Genomic DNA, 19,469 nt, shown 5'->3' on the forward strand with positions numbered 1-19,469 from the left:
TCTAATAAGGTCATACTGTCTTTATTGTGGGGGTGAGGGGATGGCATTTGGGGATTTAATGAATCCAGGGCCTTGCACATGGTCTGTACAAATGAGCCACATCCCCAGTTCCTGTTTTTAGTGTATTCGAACAGCCTTAATTCCTAAATGAAATATATAATCATATCCGGGCCACCAAGATACCACTGTCTGCTTTGTGTTGGCTGCCACAGCTTAGGGAAAAAGATAAAAATTAGTGATTATTTACATTTCTTGTAATACATAACTGTCACATATTATCAAAAGTAGTGCAATCTTAGATTGATTGCATTTTCATTCCGAAAAAAGCATGAGCCGGGGCTGAAGGCGTAGCCCAGGGGGCGTGTGCTAGGTGTGCAGCGGCTCCGTGTTCAGGCCCACCAGCCCCACGAGATTCAGCCTCCGGAGGCTAACCCTAACGTGCGACGCCCTTCCGCCCAGTTAACAACTGGCAGGCGGAGCCAGAGACGCGGAGTCACCTGGCCTTGGGGACCGGAGTGCCGAGGCTGCAGACGGGCAGCACCCTGCGGTTGCAGGGGTTTAATTCCCTCAGTCCTTAGAAGCTTAGGGACGCGGGGGGCTGGGAGCCTAGGGAAGCTAGGCGCCAGTCCCCGCCCCAGGCCCGGCGTGGCCCCACCCGGCGCCCGTCCTCCCTGCGCGGCCCCGCCCCCGCCTCTACCACGTCGTCCCTGCGCAGCCCCGCCCCTGCCTGCGCAGCTCCGCCCCTGCCTGCGTGTCCCAGTCCCGCGCCCGGAGGCCCCCGCGCTCGTTGCGCCCGTCGCTCTGGCTGACGTCACGGCCGGAGCGCTCATTGGTCCATTTCAATAGTCGCGGGATACTTGAACTGCGGGAACAGCCGCCGCACGGCGGGCTGCCGGCTGGCTGCATCTCGGGCGTCCGCGCCTCCTCGCCGGGCCGCGCCGCGCCGCGCCTGCTCCACCCTTGGCGATCCGCTGCGTCCTGCGCGGGTCCAAGCCGGTGAGCCGCGGCGGCCAGGCTGGCTGGGCTGCGTCGGACGGCCAGGGCTGGAGCGTCCCCGGCGGGCGGGCAAGCGCACGCTGCTTGGCGCGCGGGCTGACCGCCTCGCGCCCCCGGGATCCGCGATGTTGGGCAGCTCCGCGCCGCGGCCTGCGGCCCGCGAGACGGGCCCGGCACTGCCGGCGCTGCAGCAGACGGGGTTCCAGGAGGACCAGGAGAACATCAACCCGGAGAAGGCTCCTGCCCCGCAGCCGCGGACCCAGGCCGCGCTGGCTGTGCTGAAGGCCGCGAACCCGCGGTGTCCCGCGCCGCAGAAGCCCAAGACGCGCCGGGTAAAGGTGCAGGGGTCTGCCGGAGGGCGGCTGGGCGGGACTTGAGCACCTCTCGGCTCTTTAGGGGGCTGGGGTCCAGAGTCCACTCGGTCCCGGGTTTTCTGGTACGTGGGATGCCGCTGGAGTGGCGTCTCCCATTATTCTTAGCATGCTCCCTAGTGGAAGCATCTTTCTGTAAATAATGGGGTCAGATCAAGCCCTACAGCGTGAATTGGCCTTCGCCCAGCTTTCAGCCTTCCTCTCCACTTTCAAACCCCAGGCACTGCCAGGACCGGATCCCCCACCCCCACCCGTCTGCTCTAGACGGTACCTCCGTTTCGGGAAGGGGTCTGAAAAACATTTTGCTTTTGGTAAATTCCGCCATTTTAGCCGGATTTGCTCTGTTGCTCCACCCTGGGGTGAAAGTGGTGAATAAGTACTTTTTTCCTCATTTCCTAAACTTATGCTTTAGCCTGACACCCCATCCTTGAAGCCTTGGTTATTTTAACTCCACGTAGTTCTGATTAGTTACAAGGGGAAAAAGGTAAAACTCCATTGAATAAGCTCAAAGCCTGTTATTACTTTCCCTTTAGGTCGCACCTCTAAAGGATCTTCCCCTGAATGATGAGCATGTCACTGCTGTTCCTCCTTGGAAAGCAAACAGTAAACAGCCTGCATTCACCATTCATGTGGATGAAGCAGAGGAGGAGACTCAAAAGAGGCCATCTGAAAAAAGGACAGAGTGTGAGAATGTCCTGGCTTTTAGTACAGCTGCTACTTTACCTGGACCAAGAAAACCTCTGGTGCCTCTGGATTATCCAATGGATGGTAGTTTTGGTAAGTTTTAAGACACTCCTATCTATTTGTTATGATACACTGTATGGAAGTTTTGTATAACAGGCTTAGAGAAGACGTGATCTTCCTCTACTGCCACCCTGATACTTGACCTAGTGACCTACAACACCCAGATCCTCATGCCCTTTTGTGAACTCTACCAACTTAATTTGCATACTGATTAAATAGACCTTGAATTCTTATTTGAATCTGATCCCATTTGATTGTTTCAGAGAATGGATTCCAGTTATATTTATAGCTTCACTTTTCTGATACCATTTCAGAGAGTGCTATTTGAAGACATAGTTATAACTAACATTTTTTTCTGTAAAACCAATCTGAGTGATCACCTGCAAGTGACACTGTCCTGTACCAAGTTAGTAGGGAAAACAGCTGTTTTCCCTAACCCACAAAAATAGTAGCTGCTGTAGACAGCCCTGCTTATAGTTTTGTGCTGTTTCTTCACTTTCTGATAAAGTACTGATTCTAGGTGATGCCTAATTGTGCTCTGAAAATGTCTGGCTATGGGGTCTGAATTCTCTTAGGGAAAACCTTAGATACTATTAAAAACTTGGACAGTAAGTGCTCTCCTAATAGAATCACATACCATCTGCTCCCATCTCTCATGGAAGATGAATGATACTTTAATACTCAATCTCCTGTTAGTGGCTTATCAACATTTGTCTCATTAATTGGAACCAATTCTAAATCTATGTAAACAGATACTAAAACTAGAGTAAAACATTCCAGGTACTTTGCCATGAAAAGTCCTTTTTAGTTGAATGAAATAAATGCCTTGGTATTATTAGACTCCTTATAGGGGTAGTCATTTTTAGCTACTAAATCAAATGGAAGCAATTCATCTTGTCTTTTGAATTCTCTCAGAGTCGCCACACACTATGGATATATCAATTGTGTTAGAAGATGAAAAGCCAGTGAGTGTTAATGAAGTGCCCGACTACCACGAGGATATTCACACATACCTTAGGGAAATGGAGGTAAGGGCTGAGCCCACCCTGCACACTAGGTTCACTAAGAGCAGCTGAGTGGAGTGCAGAGAATGGTGTTTGAGCTCTGGGGTCACTGTCTTTCCAGTGCTGCACTTCAGTTCACAGCACGCAGACCTCTGTTGATGGTGAATGGTCCAACTGCAGTCTTAACACTACTGACCTTTCCTGGACAGGTCAAGTGTAAGCCTAGAGTGGGCTACATGAAGAAGCAGCCAGACATCACTAACAGTATGCGGGCTATCCTTGTGGACTGGCTGGTTGAAGTGGGAGAAGAATATAAACTACAGAATGAGACCCTGCACTTGGCTGTGAACTACATCGACAGGTTCCTCTCGTCCATGTCGGTGCTGAGAGGGAAACTTCAGCTTGTGGGCACAGCTGCCATGCTGCTAGCCTCGTAAGTCCACTGTTCCTTCCTGTCGAGCCTCTCCTTTCCATGCGGGAAATGAATGTGATCTCGGCTGTGACGTCCTTACATACCCAGGCCAGAGTCAGAGTACTTTAGGGATGGCTGTGGTGTGGGAGCTGAGGGGACTGAGGGTGAAACCGTTCTAATCTAGAACACTGGTCTTCCTAGAACTGGATTCCAGGGTACCTCCAATGAACATGAAATGCCACATTTCATAATGATTAGATTACCTAGTACCTTCTACTAAGGCATGAAGATGGAATTTAAAAATGGAGACATCAAATGTCTGTTTACCTAAGTTTCTAGCTACCTTATGAGCTCTGGCATTGGTCCTATCCTGGGAAATCTCATGTCTCTCACTCAGTTCTGTGCTGCACTGGGAGGAATATGTCACAAGTTCTCTTGGATTTGGATTTAGTAGTAGTTGAAGGTCTCTGCTAGAAACAATGGTCAAGTATCAGTGAAAGTGCAGTTGGTAAAAAGTGGACTTGGGGTCATTCTGTGTATTCTGCAAATGAGATTGCAGAGCTGGGAGGTTTGCTTCTCTTAAAAGGACTTACTATTTAAACTTTTTTTCATTGTAGAAAGTTTGAAGAAATATACCCCCCAGAAGTAGCAGAGTTTGTGTACATCACTGATGACACCTATACCAAGAAGCAGGTGCTGAGAATGGAGCACCTAGTTTTGAAAGTCCTTGCTTTTGACCTAGCTGCACCAACAGTAAATCAGTTTCTTACCCAGTACTTTCTACATCAGCAGCCTGCAAACTGTAAAGTTGAAAGTTTAGCAATGGTAAGTTATTTATTATTTTGTTGGAGATTCCTATATAATAATTAGAAGTGAGCACGAGTTTAATTCTACATACAAATGTAGAATTTGCTTTGCTCAAGAGATTTAGTATTCTGGGGACAGATTAATGTTGCAGTATGGAAAAAAGCCTACCATAGGTGAAAGACAGTACATGGTTGGCACTCCCTATCTCTAGGTTCTCCACTCATAAATTCAACCAATCATGGACTGAAAGTTGTCAGGGGAAAATCAAACTGCATCTACACTGAACAAGTACAGACTTTTTCTTTTCATTACTCTCTAAACAATAACTACGTAAAGTTTACGTGAAGAATTACAAGTGACCTAGAGATGGTTTAAAGTATACAGGAGGGTGTCTAAGCATATACAAGTGCTAGACCATCCACATATGTGGGACATGAGCATCCACTGGTTTGGTGTGTTCGAGTGAATGGGTGGGTGCTGGAAGAGGATCAGCATGGACACCGAGGGACAGCTGTGTACTGGGAAAGCACTACGAGTAGTGGTTTGAAGAAAAGGCTTGGGAAAATGGGATCCAAGAGCACTGTCTTTAGTTCTTAGAGGGGAATGCGGGATGAAAGTGGAGCGAGACACCGTGATAGTGGGTGTGTAAAGATGCGGCTATGTATTTTTTCCAGGGTTGTCACAGAGGCAGTATCAAAGACAAAAAAAATTAGGTCAGAAGGAAAGGGTCTGAGGTTTGAATTCTAGAGCTCTAGGTCATCGAGTGTTTGTCATTACAGTTCTTGGGAGAGTTGAGTTTGATAGATGCCGACCCGTACCTGAAGTACCTGCCATCAGTGGTTGCTGGAGCAGCCTTTCACTTAGCTCTCTACACTGTCACAGGCCAGAGCTGGGTGAGTAGGACACTGCAGGCGGTCCCAGGCCCGGGGTGTCCAGGTGCTGTTACTTGGGAAACTATTCCAGTATGCGTACTATTGAAGGCGTCTTTCCTATTGAACATGTTAGGGGAAAGGCTTAGTTGTGAGCTTGGATTTGAAAGGTGTGCTTAGGATTTCAGGCCCCACCCACGGAGGCTGCAGTTCATGGTGCTGGTGGGGAAAGTAATGAGAAAGGATCAAGGTGTGGGAATGGCCTGAGAAAGCAGATGTGGGGGTGTTAACGACGGCACTCTGGTTCCCTGCCCCTCCCATAGCCTGAATCGCTGGTACAGAAGACCGGATACACCCTGGAAAGCCTCAAGCCTTGTCTCCTGGACCTCCACCAGACCTACCTCAGAGCCCCGCAGCATGCACAGCAGTCCATAAGGGAGAAGTACAAGCATTCGAAGTAAGAGCCGAGCACGTGTTTCCAGACTGTGACATTTTACTTTATCAAAGGACACATGGGGTTTGCCACAGCTTCTTTACGGAGCTCTTCTCAGGCTGTGGCTATCAGGGTGGACCACTTTCCTAGCATGAGCCAGGTCCTCATGGGTTCCATCCCCAGAACCGCCAAAACAAAACAGAAACCCTGATCTCTTGGAGCTTGGAGAAGGATGTAAATGATGCTTTGTCTTGCAGCTGGGGGTGAGGAGAGAGGAAGGGGGATCCAACAGCAATTCTAAAACAACCTAGCCAGACAGACAGGAAGAACATTTCTGAGGGCCCAGCACACACAGCACAGGTCTCCCTTGTCAGTGAATATTTACTAACAAGACTTTTTAATTTACAGGTATCATGGAGTTTCTCTCCTCAACCCACCAGAGACACTAAACGTGTAACGTGGAAGACCGCCTGTTTTCTAAGATGTAAATCCCTCAGAGTACATGGTGTACAGTTTTTATCTTGGGTTGTCATTTCACAATCATTTATGAACATAGAAGTTATGGTCAAGGACAAATTATGGTATCTATTACTTTTTTAATGGTTTTAATTTGTATATCTTTTGTACATGTATCTATCCTAGATATTTGGCTAATTTTAAGTGGTTTTGTTAAAGTATTAATGATGCCAGCTGTCAGGATAATAATAAATCGACTTGGAAATCTTTGACTTAGTTAATTGGAGGTTTAAATATGACTTGTTCCATATTCTCTTAGAAAAGACAATTTGTTTATAGTTTGTTGTAGAGTGGGGAGTGAGGAGCCTTCCTCTTAAAAGTCATTTTAGGAAAACACCCTGAAAAATCCTGGCATTCATTTCCTCAGCAACTGGACTAGTGTGCTGATGGTCACAAACTAAGCACGCCTGGACTAAACCGCCTGCTCGAGACCCTCAGACTCAGCTCTGTGTAAACACCCTGCAGCAGCCTCTGAAAGTGATTTTTTTTTTTTTTTTTTTAAATTCCTCATCAACTTCTAGACTTTACCCAGGCCACAGAAGAGGTTGAAAATGGTTTGGGAAGCTTTTTGTGCATATTAACCGTCAAAAAGTTCACTTTAGAGGTTCATTTTAAAGCTGACATTAAAAAAAAAAAAATCAGGCTTTATATATATTGGAATTATGAATAAAAAAATACCCAGAGTAGTTTGTACTGAATAAATTATCCTTTTAATAACTATATATGCAAATATACAACTTATTGTTAGTTAACAATTCTCTTTTTTCTTCTTTTTCTTGCTGGCTTTTTACTTGGTGCTTTTTCTTGTTTTGCACTGACGATCTGTGTTCTGTGAATAAAGTAACAGTTCACTGATGACATGCTTGTTGAATTTTGGATCATTAAATTAGGGCTTCATTATTTTTCTAGTAGGATATGAAATGTGGCAGCTGTGAGAGTAAAAACTTTGAAAGGCATCTCATGTCTACAGAACTGGGCACTGACTTCTTATAACCAGAGTGAATGAACAGGAACGAAAAAGGGGAAGATAGCAGGGAACCAGAGGGCAATAAAGTGGAAATCTGTACCTTATTTTCTTTGGATTCTTGTCTGGTTCTAAAATGATCATTTCTTCTTCTTCACTGTCTGAGAGCACTATAGGGGCATCTTGAAGAAAATACCATGGAAAGCAATATAAGTAATCTCCTGAAAATTTCCATGAATTTATGTCTGATTCCAAACTCCACTCCACTCCACACTGAGTCTCCCAGCTGCTTTCTGGGGTTTACAGATCGATAAACTTTGTTCTTCCCAAATCTTTCTGAAGTCTTTCCTTAGAGCTCAGAAAAATCATTTCCTTAAGTTGTATTTGTAAAGGCTGAACACACAGGAGTATTCAGGAGGAATCTATGCAGCATCTATCAGATCTGATCTGCAAATGACCTGCAGTCAGGACTCCAGCTGCCAGTGCTGCTCTAGGTAAGAAGGGACAAGGTCCACCTTAGCAGCTGCTGTTGTCTTCCACTATAAACAGAAGCAGAACTGTTGGGTCAAAAGGCACGTTCGAAGATATTTTTTTTTTTAACCAAATCCATCCAGAAATACTGTTCCAATTCCTCTAAGAAGTGGAAATGATAAAACATTTCCCATGGACCCTTGTAGATACTGCTATTTAATACTGCCTAATCAGTAGCCAAAATATATTACTTTTTTTAAAATTTATTTCTTTCATTATTACAAGGACTGACCATTAAAAATGTTAATGGGCCATTTTCTTTTGCTTTTTTTTATCCACAGCATTAATAATGAACACATGTTACACACACATACAAGTCAACCCTTTTCCTCATTGGTTGATTGCCTATTAATTCTTCATAGTTTTAGTTCACACCAGTTCTGTTCACATCCTTTGGGAATACTAACTCCATCCTCCCAGTTTCATTAATTAGTCTTCAAACCAGAAATAAAGTGTCCAACTATTAACTTTATGAAGTATAAGTGCAAGGACACCAGCACTGGAAGGAGGTAAGGAAAGGCAGCCAGAGTCATCAATGAGGGAAAACCTTGTGAACACGAGTCCTGGGGCAAACAGCTTACTCCATTGGTAAACAGCTACCTGGATAACCCCAAACAGAAACAGCCCCTGGGAAAGCTGCGCAAGTTCTCACCAAGAGAGTTTTCTCTTCACCCTTTTACCACAAAAAGCAATTCCTGATCTTAAATGGGCCAGGCAGAATTTTGTATTCATAAAAGCAAAAGGATCCAAGGCAAAAATAAACATCTTCATTTCCTCAGCTTTTAGAATGCAAGGTACACATACGATGGACAGTATTTCAGGCATTTCTAGAAATTTTGTGTCCTTTAATTCTCCACTAATATGGCAGCCACTAGCCACACATGGCTATTTAATTTTATGTTAGCTATAATTAAATTCAGTCCCTCAGACAAACCCATTTCAAATGTTTAGTAGTAAGCCACAAGGGGCTGGTGGCTTCTATACAGATGCAGAGTTACTGCTTCTTGTAGAAAGTTTGTACTACATGATGTAATATAAGTTTTTTTGAGTCTAAAAACTACAAAACTCATTCCCTTTAAACTGGCCCACATACGTGTACAAAAAAAATTTTTAATTAAAAATGTTGCCATAACTTTATATGCTAAAAAGTCTACCACTACACAAAAATAAACATTCTTTAAAAAAAGAATTGATGTCAATGTTGCAATTAGTCCCATTTAGTTGAAATTTAAATCACAAAATATTTAGCCCCTCCAAGAAAGGGTCACATACCCCATGTGTAGCTGCTCTATATTTTCCACAGATCTCTACAGACTATGTGTTACATAGCTACACACAGGTCAGGCACACGCTTCTGGAGACAGGTTATCTACAATACTCCTGAGCAGGATCACCTAAAAGCCAAGCAGCATCACTTACCTTGGCTTCCAATATTGGAAACCTCTGCTGTGTCCATCTTCACGTCATCAGGAAGGACAGCCTCGTCACTGCCACCTTCTTCCTCACCTTCCTTCTCAGAGTCTTCAAGTACACCCCAGGTGTTCTCTACTCCCTCTCCGATCTGGGCAGTTCCAGGTGTCCACAACACAGGTTCAGCAATGCTTCACAAGTTAAGAAAACTGAAGAGCAAAAGTACTGCTACTTGAACTGATGGAAAAAGTCGTATCTTGTAAGATTTATTCAATGATTCCTCAAATTCTCATGGAAAAGAATACAGCTGTAGTATGGAGAGCTGAACAATGAAAAATACTTTTAAGAATAAAGTGTAATAGTGTATAAGGTAACCTGACCATGCCATTGATACTAAATAACAAATTTTCAAAGGAAAATGAAAATACTATAAAAATATTTTTGGGCAGTGTTAGGGATGTAACCCAGGGCTTTGCACATGCTAAGCAAATGCTCTACCACTGAAACACACCTCCAGTCCCTAAAATGGGTCTCACAATTGAGAATTTTCTGGTTCCTGCAGAGTAACCAAAGAGAAGCTAGATGTTAAACTGTTGACTTCATATGACTCATACTACTAAGTTTTTTCTCTAACAGTATTTCAGAAAGGAAATGTCAGTATGCACACACAACATCAGTAAAGCCAACAGCGCTATCCCTCTTGTTATGCACAAACCACACAGTAAAGATACACTGCTGGAGGAGGCTCAGCTTCAGCCATGATCTCTTCTGCTTTCTCCTCTACATCTGAGGTATCGACGGGGGCCTTTTCCATTTTAAATGCTGTGATTCTTTGATTTGCTATAGACTCTGCAAAGCCAAACTTTCCACCTTCTTTCCTGTATGTGGGTTTTTGTTGTGGGTGGGTGGACAGAGAATGATAAAGACAGATGAAAGAAAAAAACAGAGAAGAAAAAGTATTTTATCCTTCAGTGGTGAGAAACATTGGAATAGTCTATTTGACTAACATGCCTGTCAAGGAAATAACAACAAATTCCCATAATTATCATTTATGGAATCATGTACCAGGCATGTGATAGGTGCTTACAGTACACTCTCTGATCCTCAATCAGCCCTACCAAGAAGGCATTAGCCTCACATATGGTACAAAAGAGACTGAAGTCCTAGATTACATATCTTGGTAAGGTAACACAGTAAGAAGTAGAGATAGGAATCAACTTATTTGTGTTCTTTCCATTAACTGAGTTACCAGATTGTTTTTCCCCTAAGAAAATGTGAATTTTTTAAAAAAAATCTTACGGATTTTCAATAAAAGTAATGTTTAAAAACAGGAATAAAATATAATAGAATTTAACCAACTTTCAAAAACACAAGTAGTATATTCAATTAAGGTTAACAAATAAGGAAAGATCAAGTGTGATAATTATATTGTTGACCTTGAACAAGAAAGGCCCAGAAATATGTATTAAAAAGACCATTCAGTTCTGAAAAAGTGAAAACTTACCTAACTTTCTGGTCATTCTCCAGAGCTTTCTGTATTAGCTCTGTAATTTCTGCTACTTTCACACCAGCTATTTTACTGCATCTCAAAACCTATTTGTAAAAGTGAATTCTGTTAAAGACAACAAACCATATGGCTTTAAAACTACAATCATGAAATTAGCCTCTCTATTTTTATAATTTAAGCTTTTCCAAATATGAAAGTGATGTATTGTTAACACAAGTCAAGGCAAGATGAAGAGCTGTTAACATCTGAAGAACTACTGCATTAACAGGACAGACTTTCTTACATGACAGTCTGACACTACAGGAAAGGCCTGCTCAGGTGTGCACCTTCCCATAAGTGATCCACAGAAACAGGAGCCTGACTATGGCACTAGTAAGAACGTCAGCCATGAGGACAACAGAAACCAGTGTCTACTGAGCACCTAATGTGCTGGACATTGCTACATACCTACATCTATTTACCCTTTCATCCTATTTTACACACACACACACACACACACACACACACACACACAAAACAGGCCCAAAGACCCAGCATCATTCGCCCAGAGTTAGTGCGTGGCGGAGCTGGATGGGAAGCCCCTCAGCGCCCCTGCTCTCCTCTACTTATTCTGCAGGTCCCACAGCGGCACTCTGCTTTCTATGAGTCTCCATGTGAGTCTCGCATGTGGCTGGGTTTCAGAATCACTCTAGTGGTAGCCAAATTCTACAAGTAAGACTATCGTCCTACCTCATTTCTACCTTTTGCCATTAAAAAAAAAAAAAAAAAAAAAGACATGCAACTTTCTTCACTGAAAGAAAAAAAGTGTTCCTCTAGTTGGAAGGGTCAGGCTCAGGATGGTTACATGTGGGAACAGCCAGAGACAAGAACACCTCAGTGTCCACTGTCAACAGAATGTAACAATTGTACTGAAACCCGATTCCCACACATCCTAGGATCAATCGATAAAGTACTCTCACTGGATTTTGGTTAAAAGACAGAAAAAGCTTCTAAAAAGAAGAGACCTATTCTTAAAGGCACATTAGTCAAAGCACTAACTTGATCTTTCAGTAGCATTATCCCACCACTGGACTGGATGGTACAAATCTCTCGATGCTTATTCATGGCAATCACCAGCAAGCCATCCATTACCCGTTCTTCTCGTTCATTAGGATCCACCAAGAGATACATTCTGAAATGAATATTAAATGATCCTGAACAAATCCTGAGGCTAAGTACTTGTCATTTTTAGGGTATGGAATTTTTTTTTAAAGACAGCATCAATGAAGTCAACAGTAAAGTTGCCTAAGCCTGTGGGTATGAGTCAATTTAATGAAACAGGAGTCAAGAATATGTTTTTGTAAACAAAAATACTTAAGTGGCTATTTCTTGCTATTGCAGTGAAATCACATCTTAAACATCATATAATCCAAACCTAATGCTATCTCTTATTAAATGACTTCTGGCTCATTAATTAAAAGCTGGATACCATTAAATTAGTTAACGTTGCCCCAACATCCTGTTCTAGATTCTGCTAATGGTACATGAAAAGCAGTAGCATTTTGCACCATCCAATACAGCAGTTAGCAGTCATATGGGATTAATAAGCCCTTGCAATGTGACTGGTCCAAACTGGGTATGTAACACTAGATTTCAAAGATTCAATGGAAATTTAAAAATGTAAAATTTTCATGAGTAGTTATAAATATATTGAGTATAATAAAATGAAAATATTTTACATATTTTAGGTTAAGTAAAGTATATAAAAATTCTCTTTCTACCTCTTTAATGTGATCTTGAAAAAATTTTAAATTATTTATATAGCAGGCATTTTATTTCTATTAGACATTACTGGTCCATTTCCCTATAATAAAATTCCACATAACAATGGCTAAAGTTGAGACCTTCTAATTCTTATGCACAACACTGTTAATACATATTTTTATAGCTTTCCCTTTTTTCTGAAGAATTAAGACTCAAGCTTTCACTGAAAAGTACCATCCCATGAACCTAAGAGACACCACATTTTCTGTTAGAGGAGTTAGCAACAAATTGAATAGACTGCTGGAAAGCCAAAGGAAACTAGATTTTCTCTTTGTCGTGAATCATTCTCCCTTGTGATCTGCTCCCAGAACTAACAAAGCTCCAAAATCTACAGTAATTCTTAACTTCAAGAAAGGCAAAGTTCTACTGTGCCAGGGTAAATTCATCAAATTGTAAGTATACTACAAAAAGAAAAATATCGGGAAGCGTAATTATGGAATTGTTTTGTTATTTCTATGAGAAAGCTCTTTGCCAACTAGTGCCCTCAGGAGGAAATATGAGGTGCTACAATATTAACAAGGGTCACTCATCTGCCCACACACTTGGCAGGGCTACAAAGTCCCTGTGTGTTTATGATTTCTTCCCATGTCAGGGCAGGACTTACCCTTGCTGGAAGAAGGCAAAACTGACACAAATGGGCATGTGGTGGATGCTCAATGGTACAGGATCACGCTCTTCAGGTGCATACTGTTTCAGAAGAAGAGGTTCAATAATCATACTTAAGTTCACAACATACAAAATACCACCATGGGAATCAAGTAGTAAAAAATAAAATTCCTTCTAAATTTTGGTGAGTACCTAAATCACTTCTTTTACAATCATTTGTTTGACTTTGCCACTCAGATTCCTTAAAATTATAAAAAATTATATGCATTTTTCAAAACCCTAATTGAGGTATAACTTACATCCCATAAAATCTACTTCTTGTAAGTATGATCCATTTTTAGCAAGGGTATAAGTATGCACCACCACTGCCTTCCCACTGTGTATTTCCATTACCCCACAAAATCCTTAAGGTCCTTTACTCGTCAATTCTGTCACCTCCACTCAAGCAACCAATGGCTGATCTGCTCTCTGACCAACTCCCCTCTGCTTCGTATTCTATACAGACGAATCCAGTGATCTGCAGTCTCCACCCCTAGCTTCTTTCAACTTGGCATGTTTCACCCACCCTGCAGCAGTTAACAGCAGTGGACCCCCGGTGGATGAAACACACCAAGTTCTCCCTTGTATCAGTGTACACTGTGTTTGTCCATTTACCAGCTAGTGAACCTAGGGCCATTTCTTGTTCATGGCTATTAAATGAATGCTATAAATATTTGCATACATCTCTCAGGCACACACGCTCTTTTCCTCCTAGAGATTCCTAGGCATACAATTGCTACAAAAAATTTTCCCTAGTTCTAAGCCATTCAACTTATTTTAATATTATAAGGTCAAATGTGCTAAAAGATGTACACATTAGAGGAGTATTTTATTCTTCTATTGTTACTTTTCTGAATACAGAATGTTGTTTACATTTAACATTTAAAGAAACTGCCACACTTTTCCAACACAGCCATATCATTTTACATGCCCAACAGTAACAACACATAATCTTACAAGTGATTTATTTTTCCAAGTTTACTAACTGGCCTCTACTTTTTCTTTCTTTCTTTTTTTTTTTTTTTTTACTTTCTATAACCACCCACCTTCTCTAAAGGAACATTTTCTCTACTGTTAATAAACTCTACCTCTAAGTCTATAAAGAGAATGCTCCAATCTAGTTTTAGATTGTTTGGAAAAATTGGGCACCTGATGTTTCCTTTTGGAACTTCCAGGCTCAAACTATGACTACAGTGAATTTTCATTATTGTAGTATGTAATTTATATAAATCAAACTGAGCTGGGTGCAGTGGCACACACCTGTAATCGCAGTGGATCAGAAGCTGAGACAAGAGGATCTCAGAGTTCAAAGCCACCAGCCTTAGCAACAGCAAGGCACTAAGCAATTCAGTGAGACCCTGTCGCTAAATAAAATGCAAAACCGGGCTAGGGATGTGGCTCAGTGGTCAAGCACCCCTGAGTTTGATTCCCAATACCCAAAACGAAACAAAAAACTGACATAGCACAAAAGTCAGGCACAAAGATCAGTGGTTTTCAAAATGTGGTCCCCAGACCAGCAGCATCAGTATCAGAAGTGCAAAGTCCCACCTCAGTCCTACTCTGGAAGTGGAGCCTAGCAGTGTGTTTAACAAGCCTCTCCAGGTGTTTTGGATGGACTCCTGCCATCTACTTTGCTTAATGAACAGAAGTCCTAGAGAGAGGTTAATCTGTAGGCCCTCAGTCCTGTTCAGTTTCTGCATGCCTCTCACAGGATAAGCATTTCAGTGCTGAGAACCATGGATTTTTCACATGTGACTCCCTAAACATGGGTAACCATTTCATCTAACGTTCAATCCAAAGAAGTAGTTATTGCATTCTCTTCTGGAAAACCAAGCTCAAGGTTACATTCATATTGACAGACATCTAAATAAGGAAAATTCTGACCATATTTACTTTTGCCTTATATATATTCCACAACCTATGGAATTGCCATCTACAACATGACTTTACTTAAAGTAAGTTGTCTGCACATCGAGAATACCCGTTCATCCATAGGGAGGGAGGGTCTGGCTCAAATCACGGCGGCTTACCAGGGTTACTTCATCTCCTTGGACAGAGACATCAGGCCTTCGGAAGTGACACAAGGCCACAATTGCAGCAATGCTGGCAGCATCGATGATGTTTCCATCATGATTTAATAAATGTAGGTCCACACGTATCTGCCAAACCTAAAGCAAGTTTAAAATAAAAATAAACCTAACTAAATGAAACCAGTGGTTATTTAACAGTAACACTGTTCAATTTTCTTCCTTCCAATTAATTCTTCCATTTTATCAATAAAAATGCGGAAAAATTTAAACCCTCCCCCCAAAAAAGCAGATCTGAAATACTAATAGTTTACCTTTCTATATGAATCATTAGACAAAAGCAAACTGCATATTCTAAGTAAAAGTAATCATCCCAGCATTTATACCTGAGATTTTCCTAAGTCCAAAACTATGGTTTTATTTTAGCTGCTAACTTACAAATCTCAAAATGTTAGGTTTTAAATGATAATATGATTACCTTAAAAGAAATGCAAATTAAAGTGTCACTTCAGCCACAAGTGATATGACTTCTTTGGAATAAAAAACCTAATCAGACACCCTCATCAAAATAAAGTTCTCATACTCTCACACAGTACAAGTTTTTGACTAAAATCTCCAGTGTAAGCCCTGTTTACGATTCACTAGGCAGCCCATGTAAATCAATGAACCTATCCACATGAAGGAGCAATATGTTCTTTATTCATAAAAAGGAAAACACCACCTCCTCCTATCAAGTCACCCAAAGTAAATGACAGCTTATAAGAAAGAGCCACAAGTTCTGTGAATAATACATTTTTATACAAATCCAAGTTGCTATTTTAACCCTTTTAAGATATTTTCTTATGTCTTAAGAAAGAGATGGCAAAAAATTCTAGGGGCAGCACCTGGGAAAACTTGAAGTGATATGAACCAGTATAAAACTAAATTAACACCTTCATGGTAGTGCATGCCTGTAATCTCAGTGACTAGGGAGGCTGAAGCAGGAGGATCTCAAATCAAGGCCAGCCTGGGCAACTCAGTGAGACCCTCAACAACTTAGAGAGATGCTGTCTCCAAATAAAAAGCAAAAAGGGCTGAGGATGTAGCACCCTGGGTTTAATCTCCAATACAAAAACAAATTTTAAAAAAACCACCTAAATTAACCAAAACTCTAAGAATGAAAGCATAGATCTAGAAACCAATGAATCAACAACTATACTAAGATTAAGAATTCATTCCTCACCTTTTCACCAGCAACAACACAAAGAGATTCAGTGTCTATACACTTTGAATTTCTTAGACATCTTTCCAAAAGTCGGTTCAACTTCACCAAGAGATCTGACTGCCTATGAAAACAGGAATGGGCTAATGTCATGAAATGTAACACCAGGCATTAAAACAACAGGTTACAGCTGTCAGGTTCTTCTATGACCAAAGCAACTCCAGATAAAGATGTAAATACCTGCCAGGTTCGAATGCTGGAGCAGCCATCTGAGAGAGTTCAAGGTTAAAAAAAAGAATACCTTCTGTTGCCCGATTGAGTTTTGGAGAAACAAGTTCACAAGAAACCTGTGCAAGAACTCTGCAGAGATATAGGTACAAAGATGTTAACTAAATATATTTCCTTTCTTATCAAAAAAGTAAGAAAAAAAAAGTAAGAAATAAAACAATTGAAATTTTACTCTCAATATGTCAAATGGACATGAGATAAGGATTACATATAAAACATACTAACAGAATACATGCAGAGATAAAAAACATTAATATGCCTAAAAAGATACCAGAAAAGTAACTGATCACAGTATTTACTATTCCACAGATGCAGAGGAAAATGAAGGACTTTTAATACTGTTTTCTAAAAGAAATACTGATACAAGATGGCAAGAAAACTTGAGCTTTCCCAGGGTACTAGCACCTAATGTCCTCACAACTTTCGAATTCTTACTTCACTCAGGAAAAAAGGAAAGCTCGGGACCTCCACACCGGGAACAAGGGGCGCGCAGCTGCGGGGCACGACGCCCACAGGGGAGGGGCACGGGGCGGGGCGCACAGGCCAGGTGCACAGGGGCGGGGCGCACAGGCCAGGTGCACAGGGGCGGGGCGCACAGGCCAGGTGCACAGGGGCGGGGCGCACATGCCAGGTGCACAGGAGCAGGGCGCACAGGCCAGGTGCACAGGGGCGGGGCGCACAGGCCAGGTGCACAGGGGCGGGGCGCACAGGCCAGGTGCCCGGCGCAGGCCACGGTCCACCGGACGCCTACCGGTCAGAGCTTCGTGGTACTCACGCAGCCAACACCCGCTCCCGATGGCAGCCCACGTGTGGCCCCAGAACCCGAGCTCTGCGCTCCGGAACACCCTCACTTTGGGCAGCTACACCAAGTGGTGTGCAGACTTCAGGGCTGCTTCGTAAACCCCCGGCCGGGCGAGGTCGCCCCCGCTCGGCGCCGCCTGCGTCCCGCGGTTACCTGGTCTTCCCGAGCTCCACCACGCAGCACCCGTAGTCCGTCCCGAAGGAGACCCGGATGCTCCTGTAGTCGTAGGTCTGCCTGCCGTCCAGCCGCTGCAAGCACAACGTGCGGTCACGCGCCCGCGCGCTCGGGGCAGCGGCGTCCGGCCCGCCCGCCCCGCGGGCCGCCTACCTTCTTTTCCTCGATGGCGCGGAGGAGGAAGCGGCGCTCGCAGTTTGAGAGCGGTGTCTCCTTCATGGTGTCAGGCCGCGGGTCCCACGCGTACCGGAGTCCCAGGAGAAACGGGCCGCGCTTCCACGTGCGGCGCGCAAGACGGGCGTCAGGCCGCGCGTCGGCGGGCTGACGTCACCGCCATGCGACGGCCGCCAGTGCGCAGACTCTGAGCGAGGTGGGTGGGTAGCGCGTCGGCGATCGGGTCGGGAGTGTTCTCCCGGAGTAGCGCGGGAGGGGAGGACTGCGGGCTTCGACCCCTGTCAGCCCCGGCCTCGGCGGATCGCGGCGGGCGGGGTTCGGTAAGACCGATGCCGGTGGGCGGGGGACTGGGGGCCGCTGGGGAGCCGCGGGGCTCGGAGGCGGGGGCCAGAGTCGGGACGCTGCGGCGCGCCTCGCCGCTCCCGGCGCGGGCGGAGCTGTTCCCTCCTGCGTCTCGAACCACCTGTCGGCGGCGGTTCTCCTTCAGCGCCCGGCGCCCGGAGAGGCACTCGCCAGTGGTCATCGCGACGACCCCCTCCGCGGCCCCGGCCGACTGCCTGGCCCAGTGCTTCACGCTACTCGCCTGCGAAATGGGAACGGTGGTGCGTGTGTCGTGGGAGAGACCCGAGGGGCTGGGCCGGGGGCGGGGAGCCTTCGGTGACCGCCGGTGCCTGGCGTTTGGACGGCGGAGGCAGGGCCGCCCTGCGCGGGCTCCGGGCGCTTTTTGCTGTCTCCTCACCCTTTTTTTTTCGTACAAGTGATACATTTTAGTCGTTATTGGCGCCCCTTGCAATCCGTGTACTCAGTAAGTGTCTAAAGAGGGCTACTGTATCCCAAGAAAGAACAAGTGCTGGGAAAACCGGTAGGCAGGGTCCTTTCTTTCCAGGAATTTAGATCCTCTTTTTGAAGAGACAGTAAAAACCTAAACAAACAAAATCAAGCGATTTCTCACACCGGCCGGTATTTTCCAACAACAGGGGCCCTGTTTTAGTATTTTAATAGGAGTAGTTGCAGGAAAAGATGACTAAGAAACTAAGTGTTTGAAGCAGGAGGAATACTGTGCAGAGAGGTGGAGGGGACTCAGTGGATTCAGTCTGAGGACGGGTCTTGTCAGGAAGAAAGAAAGGATGAAAGTTATGTCTACCTGCTCAGTTGATTAGTTTTCAAGATAGGAGGTTATGTGAATTAATGTGTGTAGTAGTTTCACACCAGAACTCCTGATTAAGTTCACTTAAATCCTGATTTTTTTCCAGTGGTCATTTCATAATTCTTTCAGAGATGAAAAGGGACTTTATCAAAATAGTCTTATTCTTTCCCACATTGGAAATTTGGAGTTGGAAAGAGAGTGAGTTTTTTCTAAATTATTAAAAATTAATGTCAATAAATGTTTCAGAAAAGTGCTGTGTTGATTTGATTTCTACAAATAAAATCATATTAAAATTGTTATTGTGGGTCAATTCTTTGTTATGCAGATACATACCCACACTTACACTAGGGTAATGTGATAGGCAAAATAATGGTTCTTCCTAAAGACACCCATATCTTGCTCTCTGGGAACTGAAGTATGTTAAAGTTACTTAAGGGTCTTGAGGGGATGATCCTGGATTATTTGGGTGAGTTCATTGTGATTACCAGGGTCCTTGGGTGAGGGAGATGGCAGAGTTAGAAAGTGGGAGAGGGGAGATGTGATGACAGGCAAAAGTCAGGAAAGAAAAAGATACTGCACTGCTGGCTTTGAAGATGCAAGGGGCCACAAACCAAAGGATGTGGGAAAGTCCAGAGCAGGAGAGA

The 19,469-nt window shown here is 43.7% G+C and overlaps 2 protein-coding genes across 4 annotated transcripts; one reads left to right on the forward strand and one right to left on the reverse strand.

The window, feature by feature from the left end:
• The first annotated feature begins 896 nt into the window (after positions 1 to 896).
• CCNA2 (cyclin A2) lies at positions 897 to 6,564 on the forward strand. Of its 2 annotated transcripts, none has more exons than XM_081304522.1 (8): positions 897 to 1,334; positions 1,901 to 2,144; positions 3,027 to 3,139; positions 3,325 to 3,548; positions 4,145 to 4,352; positions 5,114 to 5,227; positions 5,527 to 5,660; positions 6,045 to 6,564. In XM_081304522.1, exons 1-8 carry the CDS (start codon positions 1,122 to 1,124, stop codon positions 6,091 to 6,093), a joined length of 1,299 nt encoding a protein of 432 aa, XP_081160648.1. In that variant the 5' UTR covers positions 897 to 1,121; the 3' UTR covers positions 6,094 to 6,564. The 2 variants fall into 2 exon arrangements, with proteins under 2 accessions (XP_081160648.1, XP_081160649.1); XM_081304523.1 differs by having other exon boundaries at positions 897 to 1,328.
• Positions 6,565 to 6,846: 282 nt separating this feature from the next.
• EXOSC9 (exosome component 9) lies at positions 6,847 to 17,826 on the reverse strand. 2 transcript variants are annotated; one of them, XM_081304658.1, is made up of 12 exons: positions 17,658 to 17,826; positions 17,484 to 17,578; positions 16,481 to 16,600; positions 16,262 to 16,364; positions 15,043 to 15,180; positions 12,972 to 13,054; positions 11,603 to 11,735; positions 10,562 to 10,650; positions 9,789 to 9,935; positions 9,067 to 9,248; positions 7,220 to 7,298; positions 6,847 to 6,981 (listed from the first exon to the last, which is right to left on the reverse strand). In XM_081304658.1, exons 1-12 carry the CDS (start codon positions 17,721 to 17,723, stop codon positions 6,897 to 6,899), a joined length of 1,320 nt encoding a protein of 439 aa, XP_081160784.1. In that variant the 5' UTR covers positions 17,724 to 17,826; the 3' UTR covers positions 6,847 to 6,896. The 2 variants fall into 2 exon arrangements, with proteins under 2 accessions (XP_081160784.1, XP_081160785.1); XM_081304659.1 differs by lacking the exon at positions 17,484 to 17,578 and having other exon boundaries at positions 17,658 to 17,763.
• Between the last annotated feature and the right edge of the window lie 1,643 nt (positions 17,827 to 19,469).

This window comes from Spermophilus citellus, assembly GCF_964194105.1.
Source record: "Spermophilus citellus genome assembly, chromosome: 8".
In the NCBI taxonomy this organism is placed as follows: Eukaryota; Metazoa; Chordata; class Mammalia; order Rodentia; family Sciuridae; genus Spermophilus; species Spermophilus citellus.

What these genes read in the sequence shown, in the direction of transcription:
- EXOSC9 (XM_081304658.1), bottom strand. Translation starts at nt 17,723, where the DNA reads ATGAAGGAGACACCGCTCTCAAACTGCGAGCGCCGCTTCCTCCTCCGC. An exon ending in AAGGAGATGAAGTAACCCTG is followed by an intron (nt 13,055 to 15,042) that starts GTAAGCCGCCGT and finishes CTTCTGAAACAG; the next exon opens with TATGCACCTGAAGAGCGTGA. An exon ending in GAGAATGACCAGAAAGTTAG is followed by an intron (nt 9,936 to 10,561) that starts GTAAGTTTTCAC and finishes ACCCACATACAG; the next exon opens with GAAAGAAGGTGGAAAGTTTG.
- CCNA2 (XM_081304522.1), top strand. Translation starts at nt 1,122, where the DNA reads ATGTTGGGCAGCTCCGCGCCGCGGCCTGCGGCCCGCGAGACGGGCCCG. An exon ending in AAGTTGAAAGTTTAGCAATG is followed by an intron (nt 4,353 to 5,113) that starts GTAAGTTATTTA and finishes TTGTCATTACAG; the next exon opens with TTCTTGGGAGAGTTGAGTTT. An exon ending in GAGAAGTACAAGCATTCGAA is followed by an intron (nt 5,661 to 6,044) that starts GTAAGAGCCGAG and finishes TTTAATTTACAG; the next exon opens with GTATCATGGAGTTTCTCTCC.